Here is a 24,107-nt window from a genome sequence, read left to right on the forward strand (position 1 = left end):
TCCGCTAATTCTTTTTTTTAACAGCTCCATTGGGCCATAACTCACATACCATACAATTTACCCATTTAATTGATGATTCAATGGTTTTTGGTATATTTACCGATAAGTGCAGCCATCAGCACAATTTTAGAGCATTTTCATCACCTCAGAATAAACCCTGTGCCCCCTAGCTATTGATCTTATATTCCCTCAACTCTATTCCAGCAATCCCCTGGCCCTAAGGAACCACACATCTTGCTTCTGTCTCTGTAAATTTTCCTGTTCCGGATAGTTTGTATGAACGGAACAATAGAATATGCGGGGGTTTGTGTCTGGTTTCTCTCACTAAGCATAATGTTTTCAAGGTTCATTAATGTTGTAGCATGTATCAGTACTTCATTCCTTTTTATGGGATAAAAATTAATATTCTATTGTGTTATATATATGTGGAGATATATATATATATATATATATATATATATATATATCCATTCATGAATTGATAGACATTTGAGTTGTTTCCACTTTTGGCTATTATGAATAATGGTTCTGTAAAGCATGTACTTACAAGTTTTTATGTAGACAAATATTTTCATTTCTCTTGGGTACATCCCTAGGAGTGGAATTGCTGGGTCATATGGTAACCCTAACAGCCAATTCACTTAAAAAGCAAGGAGATTTTTTAAAAATTAAAAAAAAAAAAAAAGTGGGGGGGGAGGGATGAGTGGCTCAGTCGGTTAAGCATCTGACTTTGGCTCGGGTCATGATCTCACAGTTCATGGGTTCGAGCCCCATGTTGAACTCTGTGCTGACAGCTCAGAGCCTGGAACCTGCTTCAGATTCTGTGTGTGTGTCTCTCTCTCTGCCCCTCCCCCGCTCAGACTCTGTCTCTGTCTCTCTCAAAGATAAATAAATTGTTTAAAAAAATTTTTTAATTTTTAATAAGAAGCAAGGAGAAGTGATGTGCTCACAGTAGGGATAGGAAGAAGCGAGGCTAGACCCCACATCTTCTATTTCCAAGTTCAGGACTCTTTCTTCCATTTTATAGCCTTCTAGCATCAGACCATGCAATAGACTGTTGATGTAGTTCCAGGCTCTGATGGATTCAGAGGCGCATAGGGGAAAAGGCAAGGAACCCACGTGTATTGAGCGGCAGTTCATTCCAGGAATTACGCTAGACCCGTAGCGTTCTCCACCTATGGTGTTCTCAATACAGTCCTGCCAAGTAGCAATATGCTGCCCACTTTGTAGATGACAATTGGACCCTGAGAAGGGACATCATTTGCCCAAAGTTGCATAGCAAATGGATGCATGGATATGAACCCAGGTTTGTCCAACTTGAAAGTTTATGTTCATCTCACTGAACTACTGTCTCTTCTCCAAACATTTAATTCTCTCAAGCTCTGATACATAAATTCTTCTATCTCCATTAATTTAGCTACTCATTCATTCATCCATTTATTCATTCATTCACCAAACATTCACTGAGGCACGTATATGTCTTCTCTCTGAGGGTGCAGAGATGAAATGGACCCCACCCATGAGAAAGGACAACAGGAACGAGCTCTGTGCTAGACGCTGTATCATGAATTATCTCATTTAATAAAAGGAACTTCAATGAGAAACCATGTCACACCCATCAGATTGGCAAAAATTTAAGTTTGACTATCAAATAGTAGTAAAGATTTCAAGCAACATGAGCTCCCATTCATCGCTGGTGGAAGTGGAAGTCAGTAGTAATTATAGATAATATATAGTGCCTACTTTGTGTTGCAAGACACTTTGCATATAATGACTCATTTGATCAGCAGAGCAGCCAGCACTTAGCTGTTAAATAAGTACTACTATGTTCTGTTTGCTTTACAAGCGAGAAAAGAGAACGGACTGCCTTTCTCATTAGACACAGTGGGTACACACAGTGCCTAGGGCCCATGACACCTTTGGGTGCCCAGGAAACATATGTTAATGTTGAAATCAGAAATGTAATCCAGCCTGGCTTACGTTCATCTTTACACCAACCCAGTCACAAAATATCATTTTAAATATAGCTTTTGAAATGAAGGGGCCCACGGAGGCAGAAATGCCAGGGTTCGTGAAACCACACTGGAGAAAGCACTGGTTAAATGATCTGAAGAGCTCCCAGGTAGTTAGTGGTGGGGTGTTACAAAAGCCAGTGATGGATAGCAACCAAAGTGAGGAGAGTGGCCGAACGTGGCAACAGTTTTTCATCCAGAAATTCAACTCCCAGTTGCATACTGTAGAGAAAGCTCTCTTTTGGGGGTCAAGGACACGTAAGCAAGAATGCACATGGCAGTACTGTTTATAATAATAAAAATTTGGAACCAGCCCAATGTCCACCAATAGGAGAACGAATAAATGTAACATGGCATTGTCCTCAGTGGGATATCATATCAGCATTGATACCAGCAATAACTAGACTGCATGTATCAATGTATACAAATATAAAAAGGGGAGAAGGAAGAAAAAGAGGTTAGACTGAAATTACAGAAATTAGAATCAATTAGAAAATTTTTATTTTTAGTTTTTTACTTTAAAAAAATTTTTTTGAGGTTTATTTATTTTGAGAGACAGAGAAATGGAGCGGGGGGAGGGACAGCCGTGGGGGGAGAGAGAGAATCCTTAGCAGTCTCTGCTCTGCCAGCACAGAGCCTGGGCGGAGCTCAATCCCACGAATGTCATGACCTGAGCCAAAGTCAAGAGTCAGACGCGTACCCGACTGAGCCACCCAGGTACCCCTTGTTCTGAACACCTTTTATATAGAAATAGTTTATAATAAAATAAATGTAAAGAAAAGACCCCCTCTGTGTAGGGAGACTAGGTTATGCTGTAGCAACAAGGGCAATGGCCCAGGGGCCTCATAAAATACAACGTTTATTTTAAATGCTACATCTCCTGGGCGCCTGGGTGGCTCAGTCAATTAAGTGGCTCTTCTGCTCAGGTCATGCTCAGGTCTGCTAACGTTTGGTGGGTTCGAGCCCTACGTTGGGCTCTTTCCTGACAGTGTGGAGCCTGCGTGGGGTTCTCTTTCTCCGCCCCCCTCTCTCTCTGTCCCTGCCCTGCTTGTTCTCCATCTCTCTCTCTCAAAATAAATAAAAATAAGCTTAAAAAAATAAAACTAGGGGCGCCTGAGTGGCTTAGTCGGTTAAGCGTCCGACTTTGGCTCAGGTCATGATCTCCTAGTTCACGAGTTCGAGCCCCGTGTGGGGCTCTGAGCTGACAGCTCGGAACGTGGAACCTGCTTCGGATTCTGTGTCTCCCTCTCTCTGCCCCTCCCTCGCGCATGCTCCGTCTCTCTCTCAAAAATAAATAAAACATTAAACATTAAAAAAATAATAAATAAAAATAACTGCTACATCCCCAAGGAAGCTCAGCGCCAGGTTCTGCTCATTGTCGACACTCTGGAACTCGGGCTAATGGAAACCATTTCAACCAGCCGATCCCTGGCCTGAAACAGCAGGATGGAAACTGGCCAAGGGCTCGATGGCTCTCCCGACCAACTGAGGTTGAAGCACATCGCTGTCCCTGACAGGCCATCGGCCAAAGAGAACCATAGGGCTACGTCTACCTTCAAAGGCAAGTGCAATCTTATCATGTACCCAGAAGGAGGAGAAACAGCAAATCCAGGAATTAATATGATGTTTAAGCATCACCTACCCTGCCCTCCCAAGGAAACTGCCTAAGGGGTGTTCAAAGGTGTTCCATATCTCTTTTTCTCTTTTCCTTTTTCCTCATCTCTTTTCCTCTTTTCCACAACACCTGCACAGTTTTCTACATGACAAAATGTGCTCATGGCCCAGAGAAGTGCAGTGACTTCTCCGCGGTCACACAGCCAGGCCAGGGAAGGAATCAAGACCCCAGTCCTGTCCTCGGTGCTGCCCAAACCCACCGTCGGTGGGCCCTTTCCTCCAGATATGCCTTTCCCAGGCGTCTCCACCGGTGTCGCTGTTTGCCGAACACCCTCTGTAAACCGACTTGGAAAAACCCTGACATTCGTAAACGTTGCCATGCTCTGTGACGAGGAGCCACGCGGAGGTGGCGACAAAAACATGCTGTAGGAAAACAATAGAAAACAACAAAGGTGACGTTCAGGCCAGAGTCGGCTGACTGCCAGAGCCTACTAATGCTGGTTAGAAGGAGAAATTCCGCTTGGCCGGTCGCCACCCAGAGCCCCACCCGCGCGGTCCTCCCCGGCTGACAGGTGATTAGAAGGGACCCAGTGCTCCCTCCGGGTGGGCGGGGCTCGGCCTCCGTAGAGCTCCGCCCCCCCCCGCCCGCTAGTGCGCCTGCGCAGCAGCTCTGACGCCGGCCCGAGCCCCGCCCCCTCCCGCCGCGACCACGGGCTTGGGGGCGGGGCCTGGGCACAAGATGGCTGCCGCGCGCCTGGAGCCCCCGAGTCCGAGCTCAGCGGCCCCGGAGCCGCGATCCCCGGAGACGCCGGACCTGGTGCGGGCGGGGAAGGGGCCTCGGCGGGGGACTCGAGGCGGGAAGAGGGCTCAGGGCAGGGGGCGGGGCCGGGGCGGGGCCTATGAGGGCTGGGCGGGGGACGTATTTAGGGCTCCGGGTCTGGGGGGTGGGGCCTCTCGGGGCGGGCGAGGGGCGTGGCCGAACGCGGAGCCTATGAGGATGCGGGGCGTGGCCTGTGTGGGTGTGGCCTAAGGAGGGGGTTGGGTGGAACATCTGGGCAGGAGATAGGTAAGGGAAGAGAAATCTCAGAGATTGAGTTTGTGTTGTTAAGGGGGCGGGGCCTCAGATATATTCTGGGGCTAGAGAACTTGGATGGATGATTGGGAAGGTGACCCTGAAAGACAAGGGTGGGTGGTTATGGTCGGGGCACCCGCGCTGGGGTGGAGTAATGATTCTGCAAGGGTCCGAGTGATGTGTCTCCAATGCCTAAGGGGGGATTTGGGGGGCAGGGGTAGAAATGACTGCTCCAGGTGACTTTGGAACTTTCCCCACTAGGGGCTGGAGAGTAACAGACACTCATTCATTCAACAAACATTTACGGAGCTCTTCCTGGGGCTCAGTAGGTAGAGAGGTGAACAAGACAGATAAAGACTGTATTCTCTCGGAGCTCCCAGCCCAGCGGGGGAGAGAGACAATAGAGGATATTTATTGTGATACACGCTATGAAGGAAATAAAGAGTGAGCTGTTGGAGTGGGGGGTAAGGGGAGCTACATGTAAATGAGAGGAGTCAGCTGCGTGCCGGCTTATATTAACACTGGGGTCAGAGACAAGCAGGAGCCGGATCACGATGGGTATTATGATGGCGGTTTGGGATGTTACGTGCAGTTGAAGCCATGGAAGGGTTTTGAGTGGGAAAATGACGACCTGATTTCCATTTTCAAAAGGTCATTCAGACTGCTTTGGGGAGTCAGCAGACATAAGAACAGAGGTTCTCTTCAGGAGGCTTTTTCGTTGTCAAGCCAAGAAATAATTGGCTTTTAACTGGGGTAGGGGAGAGAAATGGCTGGATCCGTGATGTATTTGGGACCGGAGGGGAAGTCTTGATAGGGATACTGCAGAATCCTTAGAAGATGGAGAGCAGGATCTGGAAACTGAGGGGCCCAGCACGCTACATAGGAGATGGATGTTTTAATAAGTGGGGGGCTTGTGGGTGAGGCCCTGAGGCAGGGTCCACAGGCTCCTGGTTTTTTCTCCCCCTCACCCCAGGTCCTGGTGCCAGATGACGGCCGGCCCGCCACACCCCCGAGTGACCTCATCGAGATCCAGGTGGTGAAGGTGACGGACACCACGCTGGTACCTGAGCCCCCGGAGCCAGGTTCCCTCCACTGTGCCTTGTGCCCAGCTGCCTTCCGGCTGGTGTCTGAGCTGCTGTTCCACGAACATGGCCACCTGGCGGGGGCTGAGGGTGGCGGGCAGGGTGGGGACCCCAGCCGGTGTCATGTGTGTGGCCACAGCTGTCCGGGCCCCGCCAGCCTCCGCGCGCACTACAGCCTGCACACGGGGGAGCGGCCCTACCGCTGCGCCCTCTGCCCCCGGGCCTTCAAGGCCCTGGCGCCTCTGCTGCGGCACCAGCACCGACACGGGGTGGAGCCGGGGACCTCTCAGAGGCCCCCGGAGGCGGCGGCGGCTCGGGAACAGAGGCCCGGGGTGCCCCAGGAGAGGTCGGAGGTGGTGATGGCGGCGGCGGCAGCGGGCGCGGCGGTGGGGAAGCCTTTCGCCTGCAGGTTCTGCGCCAAGCCGTTCCGCCGCTCGTCAGACATGCGCGACCACGAGCGGGTGCACACGGGCGAGCGGCCCTACCACTGCGGCATCTGCGGCAAGGGCTTCACCCAGTCCTCGGTGCTCAGCGGCCACGCGCGCATCCACACCGGGGAGCGCCCCTTCCGCTGCGCCCTGTGCGATCGCACTTTCAACAACTCCTCTAACTTCCGCAAACACCAGCGCACCCACTTCCACGGGCCGGGGCCAGGGGTGGGGGACTCTGGCAGCCAGCTGGCCTCCGGGGCCGAGGAGCCAGGGAGTGGCTGTGGGGCGGGAGACAGTCTGGAAGAAGGCCAAGGGGAGACGGCAAAGGTGAAGGTGGAGGTCGCCCAGTAGGCTGGGAGAGCAGGGACATGGGGGCATCAACGTGGGAAGTAGGAGGCACCTTGCAAGGGAGGGGGTGGGTGGGAAAAGGAGGCAGGAGAGAGGAGATGGGGGTAGAGGTGAAAAGAGCTAACAGTGATGGCCATCAGCAGCTAGTACAGGAGAACAGCTTTCGGGACACCCACACACCCATACAGCACCTCCATGAGACTCAGAAAGGCACAGACACAGACTTGTGGATGCCCAGGTATGTGTGAGGAACACAGGCTGGTTTTCACTGCCCAAGCTGCCTGCTCATTCGGTTGTCCTCATGCAAGACACAGTTTGTCCCCACAGAGCCTGGGCACCATAGAGGGTGAGCCAGGGTTGAATGGAAGGGGCAGAACTGGGGTCAGTCCTTCATCTACAGAACCCTGGACTATCTTGGGGGCCTAGGGTGGACCAGGATGGAATCTTTTGCCTACCTCACTGGATTGCACTGAACCTGGGATGCCTACCCACCCTCAGGCAGAAGACACCTGCCAGGTCCTCCATGAAGAGACTCTGGGATCCCATCACCTCGAAGCCAGAGGGTCCCCAAGTCCTAGCTGAGAGCACTTGAGCCTCAAGGATGTAAGCATGACCCTAAGGATCTTGACTCTAAGAGTTGCTCCCTGCTCCCATGGTGGGCCCTCCTTAACCCACTGACTCTGAGGCAACAACATTACAACAGACAGCAAACAGCCACCTAATACCCCCATCATAGGCCTTTAGGTTCAGAGCCCATGGCCCCCAGGGCTACAGAGTAGCCTCAGTTTTCTCTGATCTCCTCCGCTCCCTGTTTGAAGCAAACAGCTTACTGCCTGACCCAATGCTATCCCACGGAAGTGTTGGGGAAGGCAGCATGGTGGGCTGGCCTGTGTACGGCAGGTGTGGAATGAACTGAGTCACCGTGGCGGGGGCAAAAGGAGGACCTGGGGGCTGGAGGTGGGGAGCCTCCAGTTCTCCTATTAAAGGACTTTCTGAAGGGTCTATGTCAGTCTTGTGTTTCGGGGGTTAGAGTAGAGGGTCCACACTGCGGTCTTGCCAGGAGCAGTGAATTGCAGATCTCTCTCCAAATCTGTTTCCTCATCTTTACAATGGGGGTGGATAGTGTCTGGCTCTTCAGAGATGTTGTGTGCTTCACCTGTGGGAATGGGTATCAGGGGAAGTTTGACAAAATGAAGGGACTCCAGTGATCGGTATATTTATCGAGGGAGAGCCCCGGATTTGCTCACCTTCCTCTTTGCCCAGCATCTCCCCCAAGATAGCCCTTCGAGAGGTCAGAGCACCAACAGAACTCATTCTGTTTTCTCCAAAGAAACACCCGTGTTTCCTGTCACTGGCCTCACCACCCAAGCTAGAGACCTGGGCAGACTCTTTAAGTCGTCTTGATCCCTCATCCACTTATCTAATCCCTGCCTTCATCCTTTCCCCGCTGTTGAGCTGGTTAAGTATCTTTGGAATCTAAACACTTTCATTGTCACTACTCTTGTGGGCCAAGCCAACAATGATCCCACATTTGAAGAGCCACGAGGCAGCACGGGCTCCTCCAAAAACACAGATCCCCACCTTGTTACCAATCCACTACTCCTTGTAGCTTCAAGATGGGATCGCAAGCCTGAATGCCTGTAGGCGCTGGGTGGCAATGTAAATGTATGAGGGAGGTGGCTGGGTGAGACGGGAAAGTGCCAGCACCAGGGAGGGGAAATGGCAGAATTTGGTGGCAGATTAGAGAGAGGGCAATGGTTACTCAGCTCTGGGAGAGTGCAGACCGGGTTGCTAGATCTCCCCAATTTTTCAGAAGTTGCATTAGTTCATATTATGCAAAATCCTTTGATGTTCAAATGCCGGCAACTAAGTCAAACTATATTAATTTTTTAATGCATGGGCTAAACAAAGCATGTCAGTGGCTTGCGTCCAACAGCTGCCAGCTTCCGGCCTCTGGCCTACAAGATCATCCAAGCTCTACTGTTTGGAATTCAAAGCCCTTCACCACCACCACCCCCCCCCCCCCCAACCTCCCAGCCATACTCCTCACTGAAATTCTCTGTAACAGCTGGGTTCAGTTAAACACACTCAACCCTCCACCCAGAATTCTGTGCCCACTTTACCTGGCAAGCTCCTGTGGCTTGTTATTGTTCAGGCATTACTTTCTCCTCCAGGGGGCTTGGCTACCCCCCCAGTCTCACAAAGCGACTCCTCCATGCTCTCTGCCCTCAGGGATAATTCTGTGGACGTTTTGTGGTGTGGCTCTGGGTCCACGGGACTTTTGAACCCTGGGGCCCTGGCACAAGGACTCTCTCAGTCCAGGTCTTCAGCATTGCCATAGGTTGGCCACACTAGGTTGCTGCCCCGGAGTGGGTCAAGCCGAACCTGCCCAGGCCATGCCCCCCGAGCCAGCTTTGTCTTCCAGTCCCAGCACTGAGCACCCTGGGCCTGCAGTCCCCGTTCTACTGTGGATTTGCTGGGAGTCCCTGGAGCCTCTTTCTTCTCCAGGACCTCCGCCTCCTCTTCTGACAGATGGGATAACAACACAGAGAGCACACAGCTGGCTCACTGTTCCAACAACGGAAGTGAGCGCCGTGGAAGGGCTTTTGAAGCCCCTCCGAATTATCCTGGACAGACGGGTGCGATGGACGAGGAGTCTGTGCGACGTGGGAACACAGGGGTTCTCCTCCATTGAGGGCAAGGAGCGTGTCCAATTCATGTTTCCCCGGTGTCCAGTGAAGGACCCAGCAGACGGTGGGGGGTGGGGGAGGGCTTCTGGAAATGTGGGCCAGGTGAACAAACGCCAAAAACATCTCAAAGGGGGAAGGAGTCCAGGCACACTGTGAGTTTCTGAGAACAGAAACTTACCTGTCTTGTTCATCTCCCTTTGCCCAACGTGCAGACTGAAGCTTGGATACGGTAAATCCTCAGTAATTACCATTTGGATGAGGCAAAGCAGAAAGCCTGAGGGTGAGGCAGAGGGTGTCGGGGAATCGAAATCCCTGGGAAACAAAAGTTCTCAACTTTGTCAGCGCCTAATCCCCTCTCCCTGGGATACAAGAAAGGACTCCGGTGGCCCTGTTGATACGATTTATTATTCTCCGCTCTGTACAAGCCGCGTCTACCACCCCGCCCCCACCCCCACAATCCAAAAGAGCACCCAGTCCCCCTTGTGCCCTCCCAACTCCACGCATACTCGGTTCCAGCCAGATCCCAAAGGAATGGGGAAGGGCAGTTCAGACCCACATCCTCCACCAAAGCTTATCGGGGGACAGAATGCTGCTGGGGGAGGGGGCGCTGATGAAGGTTACAAAACGGAGTTGGACGGAGGGTCAAGTTCAGTGTCTGATGGGCTGAGGGGAGGGCCAGAGACGTCCGGGACCGGAGTCTGCGCGGCATGAGCCCGCAAGGAGGCTAGTCTGTCCGAAGTTCTGAAGGATGGCTGGGCAACAGCGAGGAGGGGTTAAGAGTCTGATCAGCAACTGGAGAGAAGGAGGGGAGGGGTTGAGAGGGGACATCTGATTGGAGTGGCGGATGGGAACCCCCTCCTGGTCAGGCATCCTTTCCGGCCAAGGCGCCCGCCCCTGCCCCAGGTCCGCCGAGGCCCTCGGCTTTGTGCGCCAGGCGGTGTTTCTTGAGGCCATAGGTGTTGGCGAAGCCCTCCCCACAGGAGGAGCAGCGGAAGGGCCGTCCGCCCTGGTGGGCCGCCAGGTGCTTACGGAAGTAGCCGGGGTCCTTGAAGGCCTTGAGGCAGGCAGGGCAGCGGAGCTCGGGCCGCGGCGGCTCGTGGGCGCGCTGGTGGCGCAGCACCGAGCTCAGGTAGAAGAAGCCCTTCCCGCAGTGCTCGCAACGGTAGGCGCGCTCCCCCAGGTGCAGCCGCTGGTGCTCCAGCAGGTTGGAGCGGTAGCGGAAGGTCTTGCCGCAGGCGCCACAGCGCTGGGGCCGGGCCACGGCGTGCAGCCGCCGGTGCTCCGCCAGGCTGGACGACTGCGCGAAGCGCTTGGCGCACACGCCGCACTTGAAGGCGCGCTCGCCGGTGTGCACCACGCGGTGCTGCCGCAGGTACCAGGAGCGCAGGAAGCCTCGGCCACACACGCCGCACCGGTAGGGCCGCTGCTCCGTGTGGCAGCGCTGGTGGCGCATCAGCAGGGCCGCCTCCCAGAAGCGCTTGCCGCACACCGGGCAGCGGAAGCCCCGCTTCTGCCGGTGGCTGCGGCGGTGCAGGAGCAGGTCGTAGGCACCGGCGAAGCTCTGGCCGCAGAGGCCACAGCCTAGGGTCCGCCGCACCAGGTGCACGTACTTGTGGGTCACCAGGCCCAGGAAGTGTTTGAAGCTCTGGCCACACGTGGCGCAGCTGAAGCGCTCGGGGCCCGAGCTGGCACCCCCGCCGCCCCCCCCCGCCACCGCCGTCCCGCTGGCGTCGTCACCCCCGGACACCCCCGCCAAGGCAGCCACGGCCGCCCCCACCTCTCCCGCCAGCCCGTTGTCCAGCACGCTGGCCGCGTCGGCGCTGCTGGAGCCATCCGGGGGTTGGGGACCCCCGGGTGTGGGCGGGAGCAGGCGCTCGGGGGCAGCCTGGTGGACCAGCTTGTGCCACATGAGATTCTCGATGAAGCCGAAGGTCTTGCCGCAGGCATCGCAGCCGTACGGCTTCTCCGCCATGTGGGCCTCCTTGTGGCTCATCACGTGGAAGAGATCCGGGAAGTGTTCGCCGCAGTCCGAGCAGGCATAGCTCAGGGCATCGGCGGCCCCGGCAGAGGCGGCCGAGGCGCCCGGCCCACAGGCCCCGGGCGCACCCTGCGTGGCCGGGAGGCCCGCAGCCCCAGCCAGGGCGCAGGGCAGCTGGAGGCGGTGCACCTGGCGGTGGCGGGTGAGGCTCTGCGGGTAGCCGAAGACCTTGCCGCACAGCTCGCACTTGTAGGGCCGCTCGCGGGTGTGCACCACGTGGTGCTTGCTCAGATGGAAGGACTCCCGGAAGCGCTTCCCGCACACGGGACACTGGTGGGGCTTCTCGCCGGTGTGGATGCGCTCGTGGCGCTTCAGAGTCTCGCGCCGCCCGAAGCCCCGCCCGCAGATGCCGCAGCAGAAAGTCTTTCCGGGGACGCTGGCGCCCGCGCCGCCCGCCGCGCTGGTGCCAGCCCCGCCGAGCAGCAGCGGGTGCGCTCCCAAGAGCGGGACGGGCACGGCGCCGTACACCACGGCCGCCGCGGCCGCCGCGGCCTTCTCGCTGTCCGTGGCCGGAGGGTCCGGGGGCAGGAGGTAGGGGCCTGCAGGGAAGGCTGGCGGGGGCTGCGCGACCGCGGCCGCCGCGTCCTTGGGCGCGTCCGGGGCGGTGGCGGGCGGGGCGTGCGCCGCCTTGTGGCGGAGCAGGCTCTGGGGCGCCGAGTACGACTTGCCGCACAGGTCGCAGGGGTACACGGGCCGGGGTCCCGCCGCGCCCGCGCCCGCGTGGGCCGCCTGGTGCTTGAGCAGGTAGGCGGCGTCGCGGAAGGCCTTCCCGCAGACGCCGCACGGCAGGCGCAAGAGGTCGGCAGAGTGCGTCTTCACGTGCCGCTTGAGGCTCTCCCTGCGGTTGAAGCTCTTGCTGCACACGGAGCAGGAGAAGGGCTTCTCGCCGGTGTGGATAATCTGGTGCTGGTGGAGGTGGCTGGGCTTCTTGAAGACCTTCCAGCACAGCGGGCAGGCAAACGGGCCCTCGCCGCCCCCCGCCGCGGGAGGGGGCACGCCCACCCCAGCGGGGGCTCCGGCCGCCTCCGCCACGCTGGCGGCCACGGCGGCTCCGGCTCCGGCTCCGGCGGCGGCGGCGGCGGCGGCTGGGGGCGGGGCGGGAGGGCCGGAGGGCACGGGGGTGGGGGCGGCGGGGGGGGCGCCGGCCGCGGGCGCCGGCAGGCCCAGCGGCGGGAGGGGCGCCCCGGGCTGCGGCGGGCCCCCGGGCGCGGGCGGCACGTCCTTGTGGCAGCGGCGGTGGCGGATGAGGCTGGACACGTGGTTGTAGGTGCGGCCGCAGACGCCACACTCGTAGGGCCGCTCGCCTGAGTGCACCAGCATGTGCTGCACGAGGTGCGAGGACTGCTTGAAGGACTTCTGGCACACGCCGCAGGGGAAGCGCCGCTCCATCAGGTACTTGAGCCTCCGGAAGTAGCCCTTGTCGTCCTTGGCCGGGTCGCAGGCCGCCGCCCCTGCGGTGGGCCCCGGAGGGGTCTGTGAGGGGGCGGGAAGCGGCCCCGGGGTCCCGGTGGGAGAGGCCAGCCCCGGGGTCACCCCCGGCCCGGTCGCGGGCCCTCCGCGTTTCAGGTTCCCAAAAAGGTGCTGGTGTCCAGACAGGTCGACGATGCCCCACTGCGGGGCGGGGAAGGCAGCATCAAACAGGGGGGGCGGAGGGGGCCCGAAGGCGGGCGGCAGGGGCGGGTCGGGCTTCTTGGCCTGCGAGGAGGACGACGACGACGAGGACGACGACGAGGACGACGACGAGGACGACGAGGACGACGAGGACGAGGACGGCGCCTCCGCCTTGGGTTTGAAGGTCGCCTGGGGCGGGTAGTCGTACTGGGGCGGAGGGGGCTGGGGCGGGGGCTGGGGCGGCGGCCCGGGGGCGCAGGGCAGGGCGGCCACCGCCTTGGCGTGCTCCCCGTACAGTTCCATGGGCTCGAAGCGCTGGTGGTTGAGGAACTCCAGAAAGTCGAAGGGGTAGCTCTGGAAGTGAACCCCGTCCTCGCCCCCTATGCCGCTGCCCCCACCGCCCCCGGCGGCACCGCCCGCTGCGTTTGCCTCCATCTCGGGCGGGGTGGGCGACGGCAGACCCTGTGGAGAAGAGGACAGGGCTGAGGAAAGGGGACCGGGCGCCGGAAGTCATGGCCATCTGCCGGAGCCACAGTCTGCCTCCCAGCCTTGCTCCTCTCGGCCCCCCCCCCCCCCCCGCCCCTCCAGCGCACAGGGCAGCCCCCCTCCTGGCTCTAGCGCACCACAGACGCCTGCTCAGCCGTCCACCTCCTTGCTGGGGCCCCTTTGCTCCTGCCCTCCCATCCCTTCCACGTTCCCGTTGTTTCTGGGGTCTTCCCACATCCTTTCTCCCCATCCCCGCAGCTCCGCACCCCCAATCTAATTCTCCCAGCACCCCTTGCCTCTGGTGGCAGTCCCCTTACAAACTCTTGCGTATCAGCACCGTGTCCTACCCCCCTCTCCAAAACACACACACACACACACACACACACACACACACACACACGAGCCCCGTTCTCAATCCCCTCAGGTTTTGCCTCTAAAATGATAAGAGGGTGGACTCTAGAGCTCGAGTGCCAGATAGGAATCTGAGCCCCACATTCCAGCTGTGTGACCACAGGCAAGTTCCTGAACCTCTCTGTGCCCGGATTTCCACATCTACGAACAGAGGTGACAAAGCACACCCCTCCTGCTCAGGGTCGATGTGAGGCTCCAGCAAGCAAATAGCAGGCCTTCGGGTGGAGGCTTCCTGGCACTTTGCAAGCATGCGGTAAGTGGTATTATATCGATACCCTCTCAGCACTGGCAGTAGATAAAGTCAAGACAGACCAAGAGAACTGGAATGAAATCAGTGTTGGGGAGGGCCGTGTTCTTTTACTACAAGGTGTTTGCCTGGAAGAAGCAAGTTACACCGGGAGGCCTGGCACTGAGAAGGCAGCCTGACGCAGCAGGAAACAGGTGGGCACTGCACCTGGGCAGACCTGGGTTCACATTCCCTCTCCTTCCCGAACCTCGCTTTCTCCATTTCTACGAGAAGGCGGTAACCCCTAGGCTGCAGGGGGAATTTAGGGAGCTCACTCTGCACGGAAGGAAACATTATGTGTACCTTCGGTGACATCACACACCTGGGGGACCCCGACAGCAGATGCCCAGGGGGTGTAGGTCTCCGTCCTTGCCCCAGGTGGGGATTTCCCTGCCTCCTGTGCAATGGCAGTCAGTCTCTGGGCACCTCCTTTACAGTATTTGTCATCCCAGAAGGCAGGTGTCCATGTCTGCGCCCCGGCCCCCACCAGAACCTCAGCTCCTACAATGGACTTTTGAACCTGAGACACCCAGAGGGCCGGGGAAACACCTCCACCAAGTCCGCGGACAGTCAGTGGGAGAAGAGCCCCCAAGGTGTAGCAGGCTTCTTGTCCATAATCCCTGGCCCATGGGGGCCTGGCTCTGTGCCCACAACAGGGGTCAGCGATGCCTACCAAGGCCAGGGCCCATCTGCCCCCAGCCAGCCAGCTGGCTCTCTCCCCTCCACAGGTGAAAGGTGAGTGTCTCCTCCACTCCTCCGCCAAGAGGTCGGTATTTTTAGCCTCTAGCTCTGGGTGTCCTTGGACGAGACTCAACATCCCATGCCCTTCACACCCCCTCTGGTTAATTTGCTCTCCAGAAGGAACAAAGGCATGGCTGCAGCGGTGGTGGGAGCCTGTGGGGGAAACCTAAACCCAGGAGACCGGGAGAGTGGGCTGGGTGGGCAGAAAGCACACGGTAGAGGAGTGCAAGGGGCAGGGGAAGGAGGTGTCTTAGGGAAGAAACCACCGCCCTGGCTTGCCTCCATCAGGGTACATATTAATAACAGCTAATGTTGACTGGGCATTTCCTACAAGCCCAGTGTGCTCCCAGCACATTATATATATTAACTCAATCCCCCCAAAATCTATGAGACTATGACATAGGGACTATTATCCCCATTTGACAAAACAGAAGCACAGAGAAGTCAAGTAAATTGCCGAAGGTCACAGAGCAAGTCTGCGGCTCAGCCTCCCCACTTCCCCCACCAGGTTGTTTGTTTCCTAAGGTGGACAAAGGTGGGGTGGACTGTGGGGCCTGGAGCCTTACTGGGGGGTGTTACCTAGGTGATGGGAGTTTATGTAGGGGGCTGGGTGGGAGGGGAAGGGGGTGTCTGTCTTGAACGGATGGAGCAGTGATGTGGTGAGTCTATTCCTCAGATCTCAAGGTTCAGTCCTGTGCCTGCTTCAGGTCCCTGTTCAGATGTCCTCTCCATCCTACCCAATCCTCCCTAACCCCTCATCTTGCTGCATTTTCTCATCACTGTCACTGCCACGACTTGCTGTGTGTATTTCTTTGACTGTGTGTTTACTGTCTGGCATCCCCACCTAACAGAATAAGGATTTGGTCCGTCTTGTTTGCCGCTGTGCCCCCAGCACCGAGCACAGCACCCAGTATGGTGTGGTTGTTTGATAAGTATTTTCTGATATATGGGACTTAAACAGCACCCTCCTAAATCACCAGCAGACCCACCAAGAAACCACAAGAAACAAGGAACCCCTGATGAATAAATATGAAAACACAACGTACCAAAACTTAGAGAAGATGCAGCCAAAGTAGGGCTCAGAGGTAAACTGATAGCCTATACTGATAAGTGTTTGTTAAATGAGCAAAGGAACAAGACTGAGCCGACCAGAACCCCCTGAGGGAGGGAGGGGGACATTTAGCAGAGATGGAGTTGACACAGGGTGGAGGTCCCCAGAAGAAGGAATTCAAGGGCGGTGATGTTGTAAGGAGGGACCCAAAGGCGAGTGGGAAGATGTGAAGGGCTACTGCTGTGAAGACCAGGGAGGAACACTGGGGGATGGAAGTGATCAGGCTCCCAGTATTTCCACTGGGAAATAAGAGGCATTTCCTCTTTCAGGGGATCCCAGCCTTAATTCGGCGTCTTTCTAAGGGGAGACGCATCCTATGGAGAGAAGCATGATGGGGGCATGTCCCAAGGGGACAGCAACTGCACTCGTAATCGTAACAGCTCATGTCTGTGTTTATTGTTCAACCAGTTTGAGGTGCAGCATCGTGAGGCCTCACGATGCTCCTGTACTGTTATCAGCTCCATTTTGTAAGTGGGAAAATTGAGAAAGGGGGGGGGTCATTTCCCCAAGGTCACATAGCCAGTCAAGGGGAAAGTAGGTATTAGATTCCAAACCTCTCTGATACCAGGACCTGTGGGCCATTGTGCTACAACAGGTTCGACTTGGGATGAAGCTGTACTCTGTTAATAACAGTAACGTGGACACACGGTACCGCGTAATGTGAAGTGCTTTCTACCTGCCTAGTGCTCTTCTAAATCCTTCAACGAATCTTCCTACTGAGTCAAGAAGATGGTGACCACTATCAACTCTGTTTCACAGAGGAAGAGACTGAGGGCCGGAGACATAAATTCATCTCCTAATGTCATACCAGTAACAAGCCGTGGCAGAGCCAGGAATAGGAGGCAGGCAGCAGGGCTCCAGAGTGCGTGCTGTTACCCACTACAGCATGCTGTCTTTCAACATTCTCTCTCCAAAATAAAGGAAGGCCCCCCACTCTGCCTTATACTAGAAATACACTTCGCCGCACCCACTTCCTTGATACCCGAGCCCAGAACCAGCCACCAGGATTTTCTGAACACTAATAAGCACTGTACTACGTATCTTATGTGGTTTGTCTCCAACTTCATAACAGACTCATCAGATAAGCATTACTCTTATTCTCATTTAACAGACGGGAGGACTAAGGCCAAACCACGTCCCTCCTCTGTTCAAACCCTGCAATGACACCCGTCCCACTTAAAGTCAAAGTCTCTATGATGACCTACATACCCTCCATGGCCACCTGGCTGCCTCTCCAACATGCCAGCATTCCTACCCCAGGGCCCTTGCACTGGCTGTTGCTTCTGTCTGGAATCCTCTGATTGCTATCTCTATACCTCTCTGCCCCTCACCTCTTTCACACCTCTGCCCAAAGGCTGTCTCCTCAGTGAGGCTCTCCATGGCCGCTGTAACCTGTCATCCACACAACATTCCGGCTCTTCCCAGCCTGCTTTGTTTCTGTCCTTACCTGTCAGCATCACCCGATAAACCACATATTCTGCTTGTCTTGTTGTTGCTGGCCTCCCCCTCTAGAAGGTGGGCTCCATACAGGCAACGATTTTTACCTGTTTTGTTCACTGTTCTATCCCAGGACCTAGAACAGTGCCTGTCTCCAAAAATATTTATGAAATAAGTGAATGAATGAGGCTAGGAAAAGAGGGAGTGGTTTGCTCAGAGATATGAACACAGTGGAATCCTGGACTCACCCTCTTAACCACTTCACTCTTGGGGGCAGCTGGTAAGAGCAGCCCCCGGTTGGCCACAGTTGTCCAGGAGGGTCGGGATTTACACAGAGGTGTGTGTGTGGCTTTGGGGAGTGACAAGATGACATTGGGAATCTTTTGAAGAAGGCCTTTTTGCCACCCTCTTCTGTGACCATACCCTGATCCTGCTGTATTTTATCCACACACACACACACACATTTTGTTTTTTAATTGTCCCATCAGCTAGCATATGCGCTCCATGAGGGCAAGGGTTTTTGTCTGTTTGGTTCTCTGCTGCATCCCCCATGAGTAACAGGTCCTCATCAAACACTTGAACAAATGAACGAATGAACAAATGAAGAACAGTATGGGCTTGGCAGAGCTGACAAAGGCGAGAAAATTGATCACAGTGCCCTTATCCCCAGTGCCCTAAGACATCAAACCCTCTCCCTCTTGTTCTCTTCCTCTGCTCCAACCTCACTGGCTTCCCTGATGCTCCTCCACTCACCATGATCACGGCCACCTCAGGACCTTTGCGCTTGCTATTCTCGCTGCCTGAAACCATCCACCCAGATCTCTACGTGGCTAAGTCACCTCTGCTAATTCAGTTTTCACCTCTGAGGTAAACCACCGGGCTCTGGGAGAAACCCAGAAAACAGGATTTATCTTATTCGTTCACTTGTGTTTGAACTCTCTCAAGTAGACTATAAAACCCACAAAATGAAACACCATGTGTATCTCTCTCCTTCACCACTGTATGCCCTGTACCTAGAACAGTGAATGAATGAATGAATGAATGAATGAACACATGCCTGGGGAAAAAAAGAGGTCAGGCCATAGTAAAGACGGGGGTCTTCTCTAGGGCGTCCAGAGGGATGAAATGAAGCTGGGTGCGAAGCGGGAGAGGTTAACGCCACAGAAAGAGGTGGTCTGAGAGGGAGAGGCTCACTGTGGGGCACTGCTCTGTGGGAGGACTGGGGACAGGAGCTGACCTGGCTTGGGGAGAGGAGGGAGGTACACCAGAAGTGTTTCATTGGAGCCTGGAGCTAAACAGGCAGCTGTTTCCACCTGAATGGGGAGAGGATGTGGGTGTGAGAGCAGAACTCTAGAGGGAGCTAGCTGTTCTATGGGGGGGGGGGGGGAAGGAGGTGGGGGGGAGGGTTGAAAGGGGTATTCTCAACCACTACGGTACCGGGGGGGGGGGGGGGTGGCAGAAGAAAAAAAAAAAGGTATTTTCTGCTGCAGACCAGAATGGAAAGTATTTTTACATCGGAAGGAGGCGGGGGGGTGGGGGGTGGGTGGGGAGTGGAAATGTGGGAGATTTGGGGGCTGTTGTGTGTGGACAGAGATAAGAGGGGCAGTTCTGCAGCGAAGCACTAATGCAACACTCTTTGGAGGCAGCCTATAGGGAATACTAACGGAGGGTTCACGGGCAGCTGCCCTCCATGAAGGAAGGCAGCGCTGGTGGCATTTGGGGGGCTGTCCTGGAGGCAGCAATGACGAGGGTTACGCAGAAGCGATCCTATGAGAAAGCATTCATGGGGGCCCTGGCAGCAGTTTAAGGGATCGCCACAAATAAGGACGCTTTGGCAGCCGTCCTGCATGGGGGCGTTAATGGGGCAGATGTCTGGAAGGGTCTTATGGGGGAGCAGTGACTGGGGGGACCCCTGGCGAGGGCCCGGCGGGAGAGGCACTGACGGGGACGTTCTGGGGACCAGAGCGGGCCAGGGCGGGACCCCCCGCCCCCGTTGCCCCCGGGTCCCCGGGCCACGCGCCCCGTCACTCACCGGCGCAGGGGTCTCCGCCGGGAGGAGGCCGAGGAGGCGGAGGAGGCGCCGCCGCTCCGGGGAGACCCGAGGGCCCGACCGGAAGTGCCGCCCCCTCCCCCTCCCCGGCAGCCCCGCGCCGCCCGCCTGCCCGCCCGCCCGGAAGCGGAAGTCGCGCCCGTCTCCGAGGCGCCGGCGTGGAGGAGCGGAAAGAGGAGGCGGTGGCGGCGACCGGGAAAGAGAAGTGCGCCTGCGCACTGGCTCGGGGACGCGGACGCGGAGAGCCTAGGCCGCTTCCGGTAGGCGAGCTAAGCAACGTGCGCCTGCGCCCTGAGCCCCCGCCTCCTAGGGCACAGCCCACACGCTCCGGACATCCGGTTAAGCCACGCCCCTCGCGTAAATCTGGCGTGTAAGCCCCGCCCCATTCTGAGCCACGCCCATTTTATAACTTAATTATTTAAGCCCCGCCCACTGCCTTAAAATCCATCCTCCTCGCCAAGCACCCACGATTTTTCTCCTGTTCTTACCCACCTCCAAGTCCCCAAGAACTCCACCTATCTCCCCTCAGCCCCGCCCACAGCCCAACACTTTCTTCTAAGCAGTGCCCCCCAGAGGTTTTTAGGCTGCACCAAGCCCCCTGTGTTAGCCCAGCCCCTTCCTACTAAGCGCCCTTCGTCTCAGGCACTTCCCTTCCTTAGTCCTTATTTAGGTACCCCCTTCTGTCACCTGTGCCTGAATAACAGTCATGCCCGCCTCACAGCACCTTCTCTTCACAGTTACATCCCGTCTGTCCCAACACCTTGCTCTCCTGCAGTTCCCCCTTGAAACGTCTCCTCTCAGATAAACCCTATTCATATGGCCTCTAAATCGTTTCCACCTTCTGCCTGCCAACCCTTAAACCAACTCAAGCCCCACCCTTGTTCTCAACACCTGCCCCCTAAACCCCGCCCACAATGCTCATCAGCCTCACCCCTTAGCCCCAACCCCGCCCCTGTTTCCCTAGCCCCGCCCCCTCCTGGCCACACCTCTTATCTACGTTAGCCTTACCAAAGTTGTCAATTCTGCTCACAACCCTCAACTCGGTTTTTCCTTAGTGTCAGGACAAAGTGATGGGGCAAAGTAGTGGGGGGCAGAATTTCCAAGAATATGGCTGGGATGGGGGATGGGGACCTAGATCACATTTGCACAGAGGTTCAATGTTTTACTTAGAGTGGATATTTACAGGGAGCACTTTGGGGTCTGCTGGAGCTGGGAGAGGGGGCAAAGCCTTCCTCCAAGCCAGCCCATGGTGGCAAGCTAACAAGGCACATGACATGGGGTTCTCCCAAATTCGATGCACTCCTATCAGGGTGGCATAGCGACCAGAGGACATTTGAAGGGAGGGCCAGCCCTGGTACCATCACTGAATACACACAGGAAGCCAGTAGGCAGATATTTATTTCCAAGGCCCCTGCCTCCAGGGGCCTGTCAGTCCGGGGGAGGGTGGCGGAAGGCAGCAGGACCCAGGAGTTTAGGTCCTCACCCTCAACCCCCTCCCACAACGGGAAGACCACCGGGTATGAGGGCGTCCCAGCTTTCCTGCCCAGGCTCAGCACCAGCTGAACTCCCAGCTCTAAACCTGGCCTGGGGACAGGTGGCCCAGGGTGTGGGTCAAGCCAGCTCTTTGCCCTCCGGCTCCTCCACCCCCTCTTCAGCCCCTGCCGTAGCCGGAATGCCCTCGTCGTCCCACGGTGGTTCGGGCCCTGGGTCCGGGGAACACAGGGGTGCCCCCATGGCCTCGGGGTGCTTGCGTTTGGCATGGCGCCGGAGCGTGTTGGCCTCCGTGAAGCGCAGCCGGCAGACAGGGCACTGGTAGGGGCGCTCCCCGGAGTGGACACGGTGGTGGTGGGCCAGCTCACCCGCCTCGCGGAAGCGACGAGGGCAGAGTGGGCAGCGGAAGGGCCGCAGGCCGGCATGGATGTTGCAGTGCCGCCGTAGGTGGCTGGACCGCTTGAAGGTCTTGCCGCAATCCTTGCACTCGTGCGGCTTCAGCTCTGAGTGCGAGATGCTGTGGCGTTCCAGGTCGGAGAGGTAGGGGAAGGCCCGCAGGCACACCGGGCAGAAGTGCGGGGCCTTCTTGGGGCCGGAGCCCTCAGGCAAACCAGCCGCTGACCCCTCAGAGACTGTATAGGGCACACCCTGATCATCGATCAACAGGAGGTCGCTGCCACCGCCGCTGCCCACAGGGGCTGTCACCCCCTGTGCCAGCGGGGGCTCCTGCCCTGACTTGGGGGGGCGGCCCCGCTTGCGAGGGAGGGCGGCCTTGAGCGTCCGATTCGAGGAGGTGGCCCCCCCAGGGCGCCGGCCTCGGCGGCCCCGGGGAACAGGAGGAGGTAAGGCCAGAGGTTTCTCTTCCTCCCGGGGCAAAGGCGAAGGCAACGGGTCTGGGCTGGGGGTGTCCATTGAGCAGTGGGGGGCTTGGGTCTGGGCACTGGAGCCGGGCTAAGAGGAGAGAGGGGGCAGCCGTCAGTGCAGGGAGGGTCTGAGTCATCCCTTGTCCCCCAACACCTCGCCCATCCCTTGGTCTGAGTCTCTCGACCTGGGCATGGCCAACATTCACCTGGACAGTTATAGCTACACTGGTGGGTAAAATAGCAAGATAATTCCAACCATTTGGTAAAAAGACACTACCTTTAGCCGCACAGGTGTCTCCTAAGCCTCCCTCACCCCCTTCCTAGAAGTTCAGAGTCATCTTGAATCAAAATACAGGAAAATCTTCATAGGAGGATAGGATAGAGTCCAACTAAGGGTATGGGCCAGTATTGCAATCCTCAAAACAAAGAGCCCATCAAACCTGAGCCATGGAGGCCCAGAAATGTTTTGTCCCGCTTCTGTTTGGCAAAGTGGGAGGAGTGTGGGAGTTCAGGACTGGGAGAAGACAGGGACTGGTGGTCCCAGGTGATGTTTGGCCCCAAGTCGTGGGTGAAGAAATATATGGGAACTGTTAAGGCTCCCAACTCACAGGGTCTGGGTTCAACTCCTGAGTCTGTCACTCACTCTCTGTGTGGTCTCGGGCAATTATTTCTCTGAGCCTCCATTAAGCCTTTTGCAAAATAGGACGAATAGGTCATCTTACTCGCACAGGCATGGCATGAGGATAATACACATAAAGTGCTCAGTGCACAGAAGTGCCTAGAAGATATCAGCTAGGCACTCACTGACAGCTAAGCCCCACGCCAACTTTCTGAATAATGGTACATCACCCCCATTTTGCAGCTGGGGAAACAGAGGCACAGGAAAGCCAAGTCAGTTCCCCAAGCCCTCTCTGCAAACAAGAGCGGGATCAGGACTCGAACTAGATCTCCAGGACCCCAAAGGCGCAGGGAGTGAGAAGAAATGCACCCAAGGAGACAAGGGGATACCATAGGGTTCCTTACACCTGGGTTAGATCCAGCTCTGCCATTAATTAACAAATGACTTTGCTTCTCTGGGCCAGTTTCCACCTCTGTAAAAGGGCTATAGCAAGTTGTCAGTCGGTAATAGTAAGCACTCAGTAAACTACCATCACCACCATGACCTCCATCGACAGAGCATGGGACCATGAGACTAGGGTGTAATTAAGGCGAGAGTGAGGAAGGAAGAGGTGCAGTTAACAGCTGGGGCTGCAGGTGCCACTGGAACAGGCACATACATTGAAGGCCAGAGAGGGGCCACCACTTTTCCACGATCACATGGTTCGCTCCGGTAGGAAGGCCTGGACTAGAACCGGGGTCTCCGGAACAGGGGCCTCGCCCCTTGCCCCTCTGCCACCCCAGTGCAGGCACGCGCCCGGCGGCCCGAGCGCGCGGGGCGGGCCCTGCGGGGGCGGCGGCCAATGAGCGGCGCGCAGGCCGCGGACGGCGAGGGCCTCCAGGAAGGGGGTCTGCGCGCGCGCGCCCGGGCCGACTCCGCGGGGCGCGAGGTCGGCGCGCGCGCTGCGGCGGGCGCGGGCGCAGAAGCAGGTGTGGGGGCGCGCTCCAGGAGCGCGCGGCCCCGGGCCTCCCCTCCCTCCGCTCCCCTCTCCCCGCCCGGACCCCCGCCTCTCGGGTACCTCATTTGCATGTCGCCTGGGCTCGCGAGTGTGCGCGCGCGGGGGCGACGGGGCCGGCGCGTGGGAAGGGGCGGGGGCCAGGGGGCCCTGCCCCTCGGCGGCGCGCTTGGGGACGGCCCCGCCCTCTCCCTCCCCCACTCCCTCTCAGTCGGGCCCGCGCCCGCGGGGAACAAAGAGGACGCGCCGGGTCCTAAGGACCGGTCACGTCCTTGCAGCCAAAACGCGCCTGCGCGCCCGTCGCCTTCGCTGGTCCCGAGCGGGAAATAACCCCACCAACACATTCTGGACCACATAGAAATGTCTTTCCTCCCACAAAGTACCCAGCAGGGTGACCCAATCAAAGGCAGGTACCACAAGGATGAGGAGCGGGAAAATGGCTGTTTGTTCCCGTAATTAACATGGCGCCTGATAGGCTTCAAAGCCCCCTGGAGGGCTGACAACAACATGGGACCTGCTCTTTCCTCTTAACTCTACCACAGTCGCCGAACTTTGATTTTTCTTTTCTCCGGACTCAAAGCTACATCCTACACAGGAGGAGTCTAAGGCTGTGAAAAGGGAATCACATCTGCCCTCATCAACGTGAACTCCCGCCAGCACAGACACCGAGGGCAGGAGGCCGCGGCGGGAGCCTGTTGCCCTCAGTCTGTATGGCGCCGG

General features: G+C 57.1%; 3 protein-coding genes across 6 annotated transcripts; 1 reads left to right on the top strand and 2 right to left on the bottom strand.

Moving 5' to 3' along the window:
- The first annotated feature begins 4,314 nt into the window (after positions 1 to 4,314).
- On the top strand, positions 4,315 to 7,561 carry ZNF784 (zinc finger protein 784). The gene is made up of 2 exons (XM_045441417.1): positions 4,315 to 4,443; positions 5,672 to 7,561. Exons 1-2 carry the CDS (start codon positions 4,366 to 4,368, stop codon positions 6,560 to 6,562), a joined length of 969 nt encoding a protein of 322 aa, XP_045297373.1. The 5' UTR covers positions 4,315 to 4,365; the 3' UTR covers positions 6,563 to 7,561.
- Positions 7,562 to 8,410: 849 nt separating this feature from the next.
- On the bottom strand, positions 8,411 to 19,762 carry ZNF865 (zinc finger protein 865). Of its 4 annotated transcripts, none has more exons than XM_045441412.1 (3): positions 19,403 to 19,762; positions 14,404 to 18,683; positions 8,411 to 13,360 (listed from the first exon to the last, which is right to left on the bottom strand). In XM_045441412.1, exons 2-3 carry the CDS (start codon positions 14,896 to 14,898, stop codon positions 10,112 to 10,114), a joined length of 3,744 nt encoding a protein of 1,247 aa, XP_045297368.1. In that variant the 5' UTR covers positions 14,899 to 18,683; positions 19,403 to 19,762; the 3' UTR covers positions 8,411 to 10,111. The 4 variants fall into 4 exon arrangements, with proteins under 4 accessions (XP_045297368.1, XP_045297369.1, XP_045297372.1 ...); XM_045441413.1 differs by having other exon boundaries at positions 18,608 to 18,683; positions 19,403 to 19,746; XM_045441416.1 differs by lacking the exon at positions 14,404 to 18,683 and having other exon boundaries at positions 19,403 to 19,741.
- Positions 19,763 to 20,800: 1,038 nt separating this feature from the next.
- On the bottom strand, positions 20,801 to 23,633 carry ZNF524 (zinc finger protein 524). The gene is made up of 2 exons (XM_045441418.1): positions 23,451 to 23,633; positions 20,801 to 21,862 (listed from the first exon to the last, which is right to left on the bottom strand). The coding sequence occupies exon 2, from the start codon at positions 21,821 to 21,823 to the stop codon at positions 21,032 to 21,034; it is 792 nt and encodes a 263-aa protein (XP_045297374.1). The 5' UTR covers positions 21,824 to 21,862; positions 23,451 to 23,633; the 3' UTR covers positions 20,801 to 21,031.
- Between the last annotated feature and the right edge of the window lie 474 nt (positions 23,634 to 24,107).

The sequence above is a fragment of the Leopardus geoffroyi genome, chromosome E2, assembly GCF_018350155.1.
Source record: "Leopardus geoffroyi isolate Oge1 chromosome E2, O.geoffroyi_Oge1_pat1.0, whole genome shotgun sequence".
Taxonomy (NCBI): Eukaryota; Metazoa; Chordata; class Mammalia; order Carnivora; family Felidae; genus Leopardus; species Leopardus geoffroyi.